The sequence below is a fragment of the Vicia villosa genome, unplaced genomic scaffold, assembly GCF_029867415.1.
Source record: "Vicia villosa cultivar HV-30 ecotype Madison, WI unplaced genomic scaffold, Vvil1.0 ctg.000494F_1_1, whole genome shotgun sequence".
Lineage (NCBI taxonomy): Eukaryota > Viridiplantae > Streptophyta > Magnoliopsida > Fabales > Fabaceae > Vicia > Vicia villosa.
In genome coordinates this window covers 486,421-499,332 of record NW_026705239.1, presented here as the reverse complement: position 1 = coordinate 499,332, position 12,912 = coordinate 486,421, and the positions used below count along the sequence as shown (strand labels likewise).

At 38.1% G+C, this 12,912-nt stretch overlaps 1 protein-coding gene across 1 annotated transcript; it reads left to right on the top strand.

The window, feature by feature from the left end:
• The first annotated feature begins 1,273 nt into the window (after positions 1–1,273).
• LOC131628991 (toMV susceptible protein tm-1(GCR26)-like) lies at positions 1,274–12,736 on the top strand. Its single transcript, XM_058899794.1, has 9 exons — positions 1,274–1,609; positions 1,703–2,338; positions 3,220–3,426; positions 3,780–3,995; positions 4,121–4,331; positions 4,689–4,936; positions 11,044–11,222; positions 11,314–11,567; positions 12,327–12,736. The coding sequence occupies exons 1-9, from the start codon at positions 1,475–1,477 to the stop codon at positions 12,476–12,478; spliced, it is 2,238 nt and encodes a 745-aa protein (XP_058755777.1). The 5' UTR covers positions 1,274–1,474; the 3' UTR covers positions 12,479–12,736.
• The last annotated feature ends 176 nt before the right edge of the window (positions 12,737–12,912 follow it).

Genomic DNA, 12,912 nt, shown 5'->3' with positions numbered 1-12,912 from the left:
TGCCGAAAATATGAAAAAGAAGTCAAAGAAATGTGTTTCATATTTCCTTCGCATCACCTTTCCTTGATCCAAATGAGTTGGAGAAGGTGTGATGGAGGTTTGCGAAGAAATGATGTATGTACATTTATGGTGGGTGAGCACTCGCCCACAAACTATTAATGGCTAGTTATTGTTGGCTAACCCTAATGAAGGAAGACACTTATTTTGTCAGAAAATGTGAAAAATGCCAAATACATTCCAATCTTTTCTATGCGTCGACCGAGACTCTTCATTATGTTACGTCTCCTTGACCTTTTTACTAGTAGGGGGCATGATCAACGTGGGTCATTCCCCCTTAGTACTAGGTCCGTTAAAGTTCTTGATCGAGGGAGTTGACTACTTCATAAAGTGAATAGAGTCTGAAGCCGTGTCCAAAATCACAATAGAAAAAGTGTGAAGTTTCCACTATAAGCAACTCATTTGTAGGTTCGCCAAAGAGTATTGTCTTTGATAAATGATAATAGGACTCAGTTCACCAACTCAACCATTATGGAATACTGTCATCAATTAGGAATTTATACAAAATTCATTTCGGCCGTCCACCCGTTGACATATGAGTAGAAAGTAATCCTATATATGTTTGAGTTATTCTAGTAAAATAATTATAATTATTTATATTCTTAGAAATTTTGAAATATTTTGAAATTAAATAAGTGTTAAATTATTATATATTTTATTTAGAAAACATATATCGATACTATTAAATAAACAATCATTAAAAAACACGAGTAAATAAATTTTTAATAAATTAAATAAAAATAATATAATTTATATAAATGTTATAACAGGAAAAATCTTATACTTAATTAAGAAAAAATATACATTAATAGTGTAAAATAATTTTACACAGTCAAACAATCACGAACATGTTAAATGTCAAGTCGCACTGTTATTTTAAAATAAATCATGGGATTGATGAGTCCCAATTGAATAACAATGTGAAATTATTTTACATGGTAGGTGCACTACCTTTAACATTAAAAGATTGAAATTAATATTGATATTTCATAAATACCCTAATTTTAATAAAATAATTATTAATAATCATATTTTAAACTTTAATTAATTAATTATTATTATTATTTTATTTATATTTATATTTTATTAGATCAGATCAGACATTAATCGGCTCTATCTACTAGGAAAAGTATAGATTCTTCTCTCCGAATGGAGAATATAATAATTTGGTGAGGATTATGTTTCCAATAAAATAGTATATAATTTTCAACAACAACAAAAAAATTAACACGTTGCAACTACCACGTGAGGGTCCACGGTGTCATCGTCGGTGTCGGTTGAAACTACGGCGAGTGCAACAGTGGCAATTACCGTACTGTCCACGTAACACCATATCAAAATGAATCGAATTTCAAGTAAAGTATCAGTAGTAGTAGTAAAGGTTTCATCGCTTCACTTTCCGTTCAACTAAATTTCGATGGCACGCCACAACACCACCACTCTTCGCGTTTTCTGCGTCGGAACCCTAGACACCAAGCTCCACGAGCTCCGATATCTCTCCGATTCACTTCGCTCTAATCTCCATCGCTTCTCCGATCACACTTCCCCAGAGGTACTACTACTAGTACTAAGTACTAACACTCATAATCATTCGTTTTCATTCATTCACATTTCAATCGATGTTATATAAATTCATATCTTCCAGATAGATGTTGTGGTGGTTGATGTTTCTACCGGTCCGAACGCACCAGAATCATTACCAGATTTCACATTCGTTTCCAGAGATGATGTTATCTCAAACGAGGCCAATCTTCTTCCACAAGACAGAGGCGAAGCTGTTTCCGTTATGAGCCAATCGCTCCAACAATTCTTACAGAAATCTAACTCGGATCAATGTGTAGCAGGCGTTATCGGCGTTGGTGGTAGTGGAGGCACATCGCTGTTGTCATCTTCGTTCAGGTCTCTTCCACTCGGGATCCCTAAGCTCATTGTGTCAACTGTTGCTAGTGGCCAAACGGAACCTTACGTTGGGACTTCTGATTTGGTGTTGTTTCCGTCCATTGTTGATGTGGCAGGCGTCAATAGTGTTAGTAGGGTGGTTTTTTCCAATGCTGCTGCTGCTTTCGCTGGGATGGTTGTTGGAAGGGTTCGGAGTTTGAGTGATTCTTCTCGAGTTGATGATAAGCCTACGGTTGGTATAACTATGTTTGGGGTTACTACACCTTGTGTTGATGCTGTTAGAGATAGGTTGCATCGAGAGGGTTATGAGAGCTTGGTTTTTCATGCAACTGGAGTTGGTGGCAGAGCCATGGAGGATTTGATTAGAGAAGGATTTATACAGGTATTTTAGAGTATAGCTAACTTTATATGCATTTAACAATGTAATTTTAGTTAGCTGTCAGGTTTTAAGAAACAGTCCGTTACTTGCAGTAACGACCACAACAAAACGGTATTGGAAGGTGCCAATATTGATATTACTGTTATTTACCGTTTTTATGATGAAAAAGAAATTATGGTTAATTCACACCGTGGCGACTGCAATCAGTATCGCAACACCTCGAATTTGTGAAAGCCTTTACGCGACCGTTATTTAAAACCTTGGTAGTGATATGTTTTTTGTTTTGTTTTAAAGCATTGGAGCTTTGCAGATACTTTGGAAGATTAGCATTAGAAGTTGGTTTATCTTTTCTGAATTTAAAAACTCACTTTTTAATCTTTCTATCTTTTTTTTTTTTGAAAGTTTTAACAAATTTGAGTAGCATGGTCAAAACCTATTATATTATATTTCCTCTGAAATGAAATATAAGCAAAAATGAATTAGAAAGTAATCAATAATCCAATGTATTTGATATATAAAATTTGGACCAAATACGATGACTTTTTTTATTTCTATTCTTTGTGCTTATAGTTCATTCCCGAGGGAGTACACACATGGATGTGCCTGCTTGATCAGCTTGCTTATTACCATATTAAATGTATGGAGATTGCAAATTTCATTTTTACTCTCATGGTTGCCAATACTTATTCAGTTTATTTTAGATTTGCGTATAAATAGGCTGTTCTGGAAAAGCAGAGACACTTAACTTTCATTGACATGATTGTATGAGACACAAAATGAGCTGTAACAAGCTCTGTGGAATCGTTTGTATTCTGTTTGTCTAGTTTCAGATTCTTCTTTATGTATTCCTTCCTCTATTTAAATATTTTATGTATTTTGCTTAGGGTGTTTTGGACATCACAACAACAGAAGTAGCAGACTACATAGTTGGAGGCGTAATGGCTTGTGATAGTTCTCGCTTTGATGTCATAATAGAGAAGAAAATCCCCCTGGTCCTGAGTGTGGGAGCATTAGACATGGTAAACTTTGGAGCAAAAGATACCATACCACACTCTTTTCAGCAGAGAAATATATATGAACACAATAAGCAGGTGACGACCAGTACTACTCTACATGACTAGGATGTTCCATTTTGTTTTTACTTGAAAACTACTCATATGTGTACCATGATTACTACTTCACTTTCATTATGCATATAGTATATTGGCGTTCCATTTTGTTTTTTCTTGAAAACTAATCACACGTGCCATGATTACTACTTCACTTTCAATTTGAAAATATTAAATGGGTCACATATTTTCCAGAGACATTGACCAAAGCAAGGTATATCGGTGATATTATATTGGACTTCTCAAAATGCATTGGAATTAAATAAGTTTAACGTGCTGAAATGGCTGATTCTGTCTTCATGATAATGCAATAAATCCATTGATTCTCTTTCCAGGTTTCGCTCATGCGAACAACAGTGGATGAGAACAGGAAATTTGCTGATTTCATAGCAAATAAACTGAACAGCTCATCATCTAAGATCTGTGTTTGCCTTCCAGAAAAGGGTATATCTGCTTTAGATGCACCTGGTAAGCCTTTTTATGATCCGGAGGCAACTGGTACACTTATTCATGAATTACAAAGGCTTATTCAGCCCGATGATATTCGACAGGTACTATAATTTCTTATTAGTGTTATTGAGCATAATTGTGTTTTATAAAGTTTCAATTTTGCATGGATTTTGTTTTACTTGTTTCTAGGAGGACTTCTTATGGTCCAAGGATATGAGTTGTGCAGGTGAAGGTGTATCCCCATCATATTAATGACCTTGAATTTGCAAATGCATTAGTGGATGCGTTTTTGGAGGTTAATGAGAAGAAAGGTTCTAGTCATCCACAAGTAGCCATTCCTGAATTTGTTGAACACATCCCTGAGGATTCTGTTTCAAATAAATCAAGCTTTGGGACTATTGTCTATGCACCTAATGAATTCCCAGATGCAAAACCAGGTTCTCATTTCATTTAAATTTGCATTTTGTTTTTCTTGTTCACAATTATTTTGTTAATGTCAGTTCTAGATGTAAATAAATTATGACTTTCTAGTGGTTCATCCTTTCAAATAACATGCATATTCATTCCCCAGGTTTCCAACAATTGCTACCATTTTGCAATAAAGAATTCTTTTTCCCGCTTTTTTTCTCCATATTATTTGTGTTGATTGTTCCATGAAATTTAATTAGTGCTAGGATGTTGGCCCGAGAAAATTTTACACAATGGCAATAGCTTCTTTTTGTGTTAAGCTTCTGTTGAATTTGGAATTAGTAATTGACTTTATGTCCAACTTCTATTTTCATTTCTATTGGCAGAAACTTTGAAGAAAACACAGCTAATACTGCAGCAATTTAAATATCAAATAGATAAAGGAATTCCTATTATAGGAGCCGGTGCTGGGACTGGAATATCTGCCAAGTTTGAAGAAGCTGGAGGAGTTGATTTAATAGTATTGTACAACTCAGGGCGCTTCCGAATGGCTGGGAGAGGTTCATTAGCTGGGTTATTACCATTTGCCGATGCTAATGCTGTTGTGCTTGACATGGCCAATGAAGTTCTGCCGGTACATCTTATTTCTATACTTTTGTTCTTAGATACTGAAAATATTGTCCAATTGCTAACTTCTGTTCAAGTATTTTTCACTCTCAAGTGGCTGATTTTTCGGATGCTTCTTAATTTGAATTTTGAACATACACAGGGTTTAAGATTATTGTTAAATATAGGTGATAAGTAGGACATGCTTAAAAATTTAATGTTGCCAAATATGATTGTAATTGTGGAAAAACAATTGCACAAAAAAAGCGATACATCACTATGGGAGAGGATGTTGAAGAAAGATTTCAGAGGGGATAATGGGGTTTTGAGGATAAATGTTGGTAAAGCAGAAAACACTTTGTGTCTGTGTCATCACAAACAATATACCGGTGGCAATATTAAGTTTTGAGCATCTCTAATGATAGAACCCAGTTTGGGTTTCTAACATACTTTTAGTGGGTCCTACAATTGCAAATAGAATTTAAGAACAACAAATTTCACTCTAATGGTAGACTCCTTAAGAAATTTTAATGTGTCCCACAATTGAACCCTTAAGTTTTAAGAACTGGCTCTTATAGAAGAACCATTCTTATACGCGGTGTCCATGACAAGGGTCACCAATGGTGCATGGGTAATAGCTGGTTCTTACACATAAGAACCCACATAAGTACCTGCATATATGGTTCTCATATGAATTTTTGAACATTTAGTGCTAACAATTTCACTAATTGACCGGAAAGGTAAGGTTAGAGATCTGCTGTAAAAGGTTATTCACGCATGTTAGAATTTGTTAAGCAATTGAAATGGATAAGATGAGAGAAATATTCATTGTATTTCTTGATTAGAGTGATACAGGAAACTTGCTATATAAAGGCAAGCAAAAGGTAAACAAATACTGACAAAGGTACTAACAGCTAGGGCCAGCTCAGCAGTAGTAGTGGAACATGTCCTCCACTACTCTGCCCACTATTCTATTGACACACATAATAGAAAATTATGTAACCACTACTCTATTAGTCCCCCTTAGAAGCTGCAGGGGGTTGCTTTAAAGCAATTTTATCTAACACACATAACTTAGAACGAAGAGGTACAAACTTAGCAGCAGATAAGGGCTTGGTAAGAATGTCAGCCCACTGGTCTTGAGCTGGAACGTGAGCAACATAAAGATGTTTACTGAGAACTTTCTCCCTTAGAAAGAATATATCTAGCTCCATATGTTTGGTTCTGTTGTGGAGAATGGGGTTATGAGCAAGTGTGACTGTGCTCAAGTTGTCACATAGAATCTTAGGCACCTGAATAGGACAGTGAAGTTCCTGAAGTAGAGACTGTATCCAAATAAGTTCAGCAGCCAATTGAGCCATACTGCGGTATTCTGCTTCAGCACTAGACCTGGCAACAAGCTGCTGCTTCTTGGACCACCATGATACAACATTAGGACCAAGATAGATGCATGCCCCTGAAGTAGACCTTCTGTCATCAGGATCTGATGCCCAATCTGCATCACAAAATCCTAAAAGCTGCATAGGCTGATGAACAGGGGCAGGCTGAATGAGCAAGCCATGACACAGTGTACCACTCAAATACCTTAAAATCCTTTTGACTGCCTTCCAGTGATCTTCTAAGGGATTTGATAAAAACTGACACACCTTGTTAACAGAGAAGGAAATTTCAGGTCTAGTTATGGTTGCATATTGCAATGCACCAACAACAGATCTAAAATGAGTGGGATCTTCAACATTTGCTGAGCCAACTTTAGATAATTTGCTGCTGGAAATCATGGGAGTGGGCATTCCATTGGCATTGAGCATGTTCAGTTTGGTTAGGAGGTCAGAAATGTACTTGGTTTGGGACAGAAGTAAAGAACCATTTTGAAGATGGGAGACTTCAATACCAAGGAAATAGTCAAGCTGTCCCAATTGTTTTAAAGAGAATTTATTGTTAAGATGGTTGATGAGAGAGTTGATGAAGGGAGCAGAGCTGCCTGTGATGATGATGTCATCAACATAGACCAAGATCATGACTTGAAGCTTGCCTTGATGCAATAGAAAGAGACTAGGGTCACACTTGCTTGCTTGAAAACCAAGATGAACAAGAGCACTCTTCAGTTTGTCAAACCAGGCCCTTGGGGCCTGTTTTAAACCATAAATGGCCTTGTTTAGTTTACATACTAGGGACTTGTCAGCAGCTTCAAAGCCAGGAGGCTGCTGCATAAGCACCTCTTCCTCAAGTGTGCCATTGAGGAAAGCATTATTAATATCTATCTGCTGAATAGGCCACTTGTTGCTAACAGCAATGGTTAAAACAATTCTAACAGTCACAGGTTTGATAACAGGGGAGAAAGTCTCCTGGAAATCACTGCCAGCTCTTTGATGAAACCCCTTTGCCACCAATCTGGCCTTGTATTTATTGATAGATCCATCAGGGTTTTCCTTGGTTCTGAAAACCCACTTACAACCAATAGGTCTCCTGGAAATAGGAGCTTTTACCAATGTCCAGGTCTGATTTCTCATCAGTGCCTTGTATTCTTCTTGCATTGCCTGAAACCAATGAGGAGATGACAAAGCTTGACTAACAGAACTTGGTTCCATGTGGGTTAAAAGGAGAGTAGGATGTAATCTAGGTTGAATAATACCTCTTTTGGCTCTGGTTTGCATAGGATGGATATTATCAGGGTGAATGAAAGGTAAAGGTGAACCAGGGGGGCTGGGATTTGAGTGTGAGCTAGACTGTTCAGAAGGATCATTGGAGGAAGTAGGGGAAATGGTGCTAGTTTCAGCAGGATCATGGAGGATAAGAGCAGGAGAGATAGAGGGAGAGGAGGTAGGAATAGCAGTGAGAGGCTGTGGGATAGAATGTGACACCTGCTGACTTGCAGAAGTGGAAAGTTCAGGGGAGGGAACAACCATATGAGGGGAAGAGGAAGAACTAGAAGGAGAGCTGTGAATGGCATCAGGATTATAGGAATAGAGAGAGGGAGCATTGGATGGAGAGAGAGGAGGTGAAAACTGGCTAGCAGTAGCAGGAAAGGGAGGAATAGAAGAAGGGCAAGGAGGAATGGATGAGGGAACAGAGGAGGTAGAAGAGATTGAAAATAAAGAGGAATAGGGAAACAGGGATTCATGAAAAATAACATCCTTAGAGATGTAGATATGACCATTGGAAGCTAAACATTTATAACCTTTATGAGAAGATGAATATCCTAGAAAAATACATTGTTGAGATCTATAATCAAGCTTATGGGAATTGTAGGGACGCAGGAAAGGATAGCAAGCACAACCAAAAACTTTGAGAGTGGAATAGTCAGGAGGTTTGTTGAGTAGTTTAAAGTAGGGAGAGTTATTGTTAAGGGTAGGGCTGGGAATTCTGTTGATAAGGTAGGCTGCAGTAACAAAAGCATGGTCCCAATATTTTAAGGGAAGAGTGGACTGAGCTAAGAGAGTGAGACCAGTCTCAACAATGTGTCTATGTTTGCGTTCAACAAGACCATTTTGATGATGTGTATGAGGACATGTGAATCTATGACCAATTCCTAAATCTGTTAGATATTTGGTGAGGGGTCTAAATTCCCCTCCTCCATCAGTTTGAACACACTTGATGGGACAATTAAACTGCAGCTCAACCATTTTCTTAAATTGAATAAACTGAAGCATAGTGTCAGACTTCAGTTTGAGGGGAAAGACCCAAACAAACCTAGAGAAAGCATCCACACATGTAAGAAAATAGGTGTAGCCACTTGAGGATATCATAGGAGCTGGACCCCAGAGATCACAAACAACCAGTTCAAAGGGATGAGTATAGACAGTGGTGGATAAAGAGGAAGGCAATCTGTGAGATTTGCCAACACAGCAGGCATGACACATATCTGTAGGAGGTTTTGAAGGGACAGTAAGATTGCAAAGTTTCAGGATTTGAACAAGGGCATGATGATTAGGATGACCTAATCTGGTATGCCACAGAACATAAGGATTTGTTGCTATAGCAGTAGGACTATTAGAATGAGATAAAGATAAATTAGTGCTAGCATTGGCAGAATTAAGAGAAGAGTTGAAAAAGAGACTTGTAGTTTTATTAATAGAAGGATCATTACAAAGAAGTGTAGCATTAGGCATATAATTTGAAGGATTACAACTGCTTATAGCAGGAGAGCACATAAACCTATTGCTAGTACTACAAGAGTGAAGACTAGGACAAGGCGTTGACACTGGAGATGCAGCAGGATTAGGAAACTTATAGAGGCCATCATCTCCAACATGACCACTGAGCAGAACTTCAGAAGTAGCCTGAGATTTAACAACACAGAATTTAGAATGAAATTCAAAAAATACATTATTGTCTTGAGCAAATTTGCTCACACTCATGAGATTTTTGGTAATCTGTGGTACATGTAAGAGGTTCCTAAGGGTGAGAGACAAGTGAGGTTTGTGTGGTAGAGGAAAAGACATGGAACCAATAGAATTGATAGACAAACCTTGGCCATTTCCTATGAAGACTTGCTCGGATCCAGGCACAGAAGAAGAATCAGACACATTTGAGGCTTCAGGAGTAACATGGTGAGAGGCCCCTGAGTCAGGATACCACCACTGATTTCTGTTGCTTGCTTCAGTACCTGCAAAGAAAGCCTGTGGTGCTGTGGATCTAGGAGAAGCAGCTCTGAGAGAACCATGAGGAAATTGAGCAGGAAGCATAGTACGGGGAGCCACATGAAATGGATTGAATGGAGCTCTTTGCTGAGGATAACCAGCACCACTTGAGTAACGATAATAACATACTGAAGCATCATGTCCAGACCTGTGACAAATCTGACAAGATTGTTTGGCAAAACGTCCTCCACCACGACCAAAACGCCCACTGCTGCGACCAAAACGACCTCCACGAGAGCTATAGTTGTGATTATCAGCATTGGCAGTGACGTGACTCGTTCCCTGAGGAAAACCTTCAGTAGAAGTTTGACCAGTAGTAACAGGTGAAGGAGACGACGCTGATTGAGTGAGATTCACAGCCACTGGCTCCGCAACAGCAGCTTTGCGATGTTTCTCAAGTCGCGACTCATGAGCAAGTAAAGACGACTCAAGTTCATCCAAGGAACTTAGCTCATCCTTACTGTTGACGGCGGCGACAATGGAGTCGTATTCCTCAGGAAGGGAATCAAGAACTATTTCGATTAGGTTGCGAAGAGGAACAGGATCCCCAATCGAAACAAGAGATTCGCTAATCTCACGAGTACGCTTCAGAAGCTCCTCAATCGTGAGCGAACCTTTGGTGAGGCGACGAAGCTCAGAACGCAGCTGACGAGCTCTGGTGGAAAGAAGAGTGTCAAAATAGCGGTGCACCTCTGTCCAGACTTGCCACGCGTGTTTACACTCAACAAGTTTAGGAAGAAGAGAATCGGAGATGGTGGAAAGAAGCCAGGTGCATATGAGAGCATCCTGTTGTTCCCACTCCAGAAATGCACTATGAGATGCGGGATCTGAAGGAGAGGGAGAAGGAATCACCGGAACAGTGACGAACCTTTGGAGACGATGGCCACGAACAACTCCATCAATTTGTTGTTTCCATTGTTTGAAGTTTTTGTCATCAAGTTTGACAGATATAAGGTGAGAAAGTTTCACCTGAGAGGAAAGAAAAATGGACTCCATGGATCGAAAAGAAGCTCAAGATACCATGTTAGAATTTGTTAAGCAATTGAAATGGATAAGATGAGAGAAATATTCATTGTATTTCTTGATTAGAGTGATACAGGAAACTTGCTATATAAAGGCAAGCAAAAGGTAAACAAATACTGACAAAGGTACTAACAGCTAGGGCCAGCTCAGCAGTAGTAGTGGAACATGTCCTCCACTACTCTGCCCACTATTCTAGTGACACACATAATAGAAAATTATGTAACCACTACTCTATTAACGCAAGTTCATCTGGTAGCCTATGCTTTTGGGAGAGTTACTTCATGACAATTAAGGAACTATTAAATTCTAATTCTTGAGATAAGATGCATCCAGCTATAATAATTATTAACCATCGATAGTTATCTTGAGTAATAAATTGGAAATTTTATGTGATAGTAAAATCCCTTGTCACAGTAGCAATGAATCTCTTTATTTCTCATTTTGTCTAAGATTTTTGATCTTTGGTTTTCAGGTGGTAAAGAAGGTACCAGTTCTTGCTGGTGTATGTGCAACTGATCCCTTCCGACGAATGGATCACTTCCTTAAACAAGTGGAGTCTACTGGATTCTCTGGGGTACAAAACTTTCCAACAGTTGGGTTGTTTGATGGTAATTTTAGGCAAAATCTTGAAGAAACTGGCATGGGGTACAGGTAGGCGATATGTGAAGATTTCTCAATACAGTGCATGAGTTGGACTGTTACAGCTCTTACAAAATGATTTGTTTTCACATTAAATTAACAGCTTGGAAGTTGAGATGATCCAAAAAGCTCATAAATTGGGGCTCTTGACAACTCCGTATGCATTCAATCAATATGAAGCTATTGAAATGGCTAAAGTTGGTGCCGATATTATTGTTGCCCATATGGGTCTAACCACAACAGGCTCCATAGGTGCAAAAACTGCTGTTTCACTTGATGAAAGTGTAGTTCTTGTACAAGCTATTGCAGATGCAGCACATAGGATCAATCCTAATACTATTGTGCTATGCCATGGGGGTATGTTTATCACCTGAAATCCTTTTTGTTTAGTGTAGGATAATGTTATTTAAATACATAACACTTCATCAACACTGTATTTTCAGAGTATTGTGGGTTGTTTTTTTTATTATTTTTCTTTCACTTAGCAAAACGTGCCAAGCATAATCTGATCCTATAGCATACATGATTTATACAGTGTTGGTGGGAGGTGTTTGGTTTTGTTTTAGCATAGCAACACTCATTAATGTATTTTGATATGTAAATTTAGTGTTCTCCTGTCAGCTGTTAAATTCTAGGTCTAGTGACAGTTTATAATGTTTTTCATCAAATTACTGAAGGTTTAAAAGAAACATCTTCCTACCCAAGGCCTTACATTTGAGCCGCGAGCATATAGGAAGATTTCTGTGAAAAATGTCAAACCCAGTGGGAAAATTTATGGAATTGTCTTGAATGATTTTTCAGTGAGAATTATTACTCGAGTTTATTTTGGTTGAGAGATCCATTGAGAATGGTAATGGTAATTGTTAAATGGAAAATTATTCTGTTGCCATGGCTGAGCAAAATTGTCTGAACCTTAGTAGTTATTGTGTTTGGTCTTACTTGGTGTGCTAAATTTCTATTTTCTAATTTGTTGGGGACTTTTTTCCTAGCGGCCAAGTTGTGATGTAGCTATTGAACACCTTACTGCTCATTGTTATTGCTCTCAATGTCTAAAAGTAGCGGTCTGTGTCTGTCATCTTTTAGTCCCAGTTGAGAATAATGTACTGGAATTTGCAGGCCCAATTTCTGGTCCAGAAGAGGCAGAATTTATATTAAAGAGAACCAAAGGAGTCCATGGTTTTTATGGGGCTTCAAGCATGGAAAGACTACCAGTGGAACAGGCTATCACAAATACAGTCAAACAATACAAGTCAATCTCTATTCATTGAGGTTCAATATGTATGTGTGCACTTTAATCATGTCAGTGTTCTGTACGCTACATTGCTAATAATGACTGCTTGTCACTGTTTGATATCTAGGATTAAATGATACAAATTTTGGAAATAATGAAGCAAATGTAAGGGTGTAGTTTAAAGTATAAAGTGCAAGTGATGGGTCTTGTAAGATATCGTAGTCTGTCATCTATGCCTAAGCCAGTTATTAACACAGCTTTTTACTGCTGATAGTATATCGTAAACTTCTAAGCATCCTGATCCCTAATACATATAGCTATGAAGGAGTGTGAATCAACCATGTTTTATGAAGCACCGACACAGACCCTGGACACGGTAATGACACTGAGACATGTAAAAATTTGAAACAGTGAATTAATTGAATGTAATCACGTGTGCCGCCGGTGCCGTGTTGGTATTGGACACTGGAC

Coding starts and splice junctions, on each gene's coding strand:
- LOC131628991 (XM_058899794.1), top strand. CDS start 1,475: ATGGCACGCCACAACACCACCACTCTTCGCGTTTTCTGCGTCGGAACC. Junction 2,339..3,219: donor TTAGAGAAGGATTTATACAG/GTATTTTAGAGT, acceptor TATTTTGCTTAG/GGTGTTTTGGACATCACAAC. Junction 4,937..11,043: donor TGGCCAATGAAGTTCTGCCG/GTACATCTTATT, acceptor TTTGGTTTTCAG/GTGGTAAAGAAGGTACCAGT.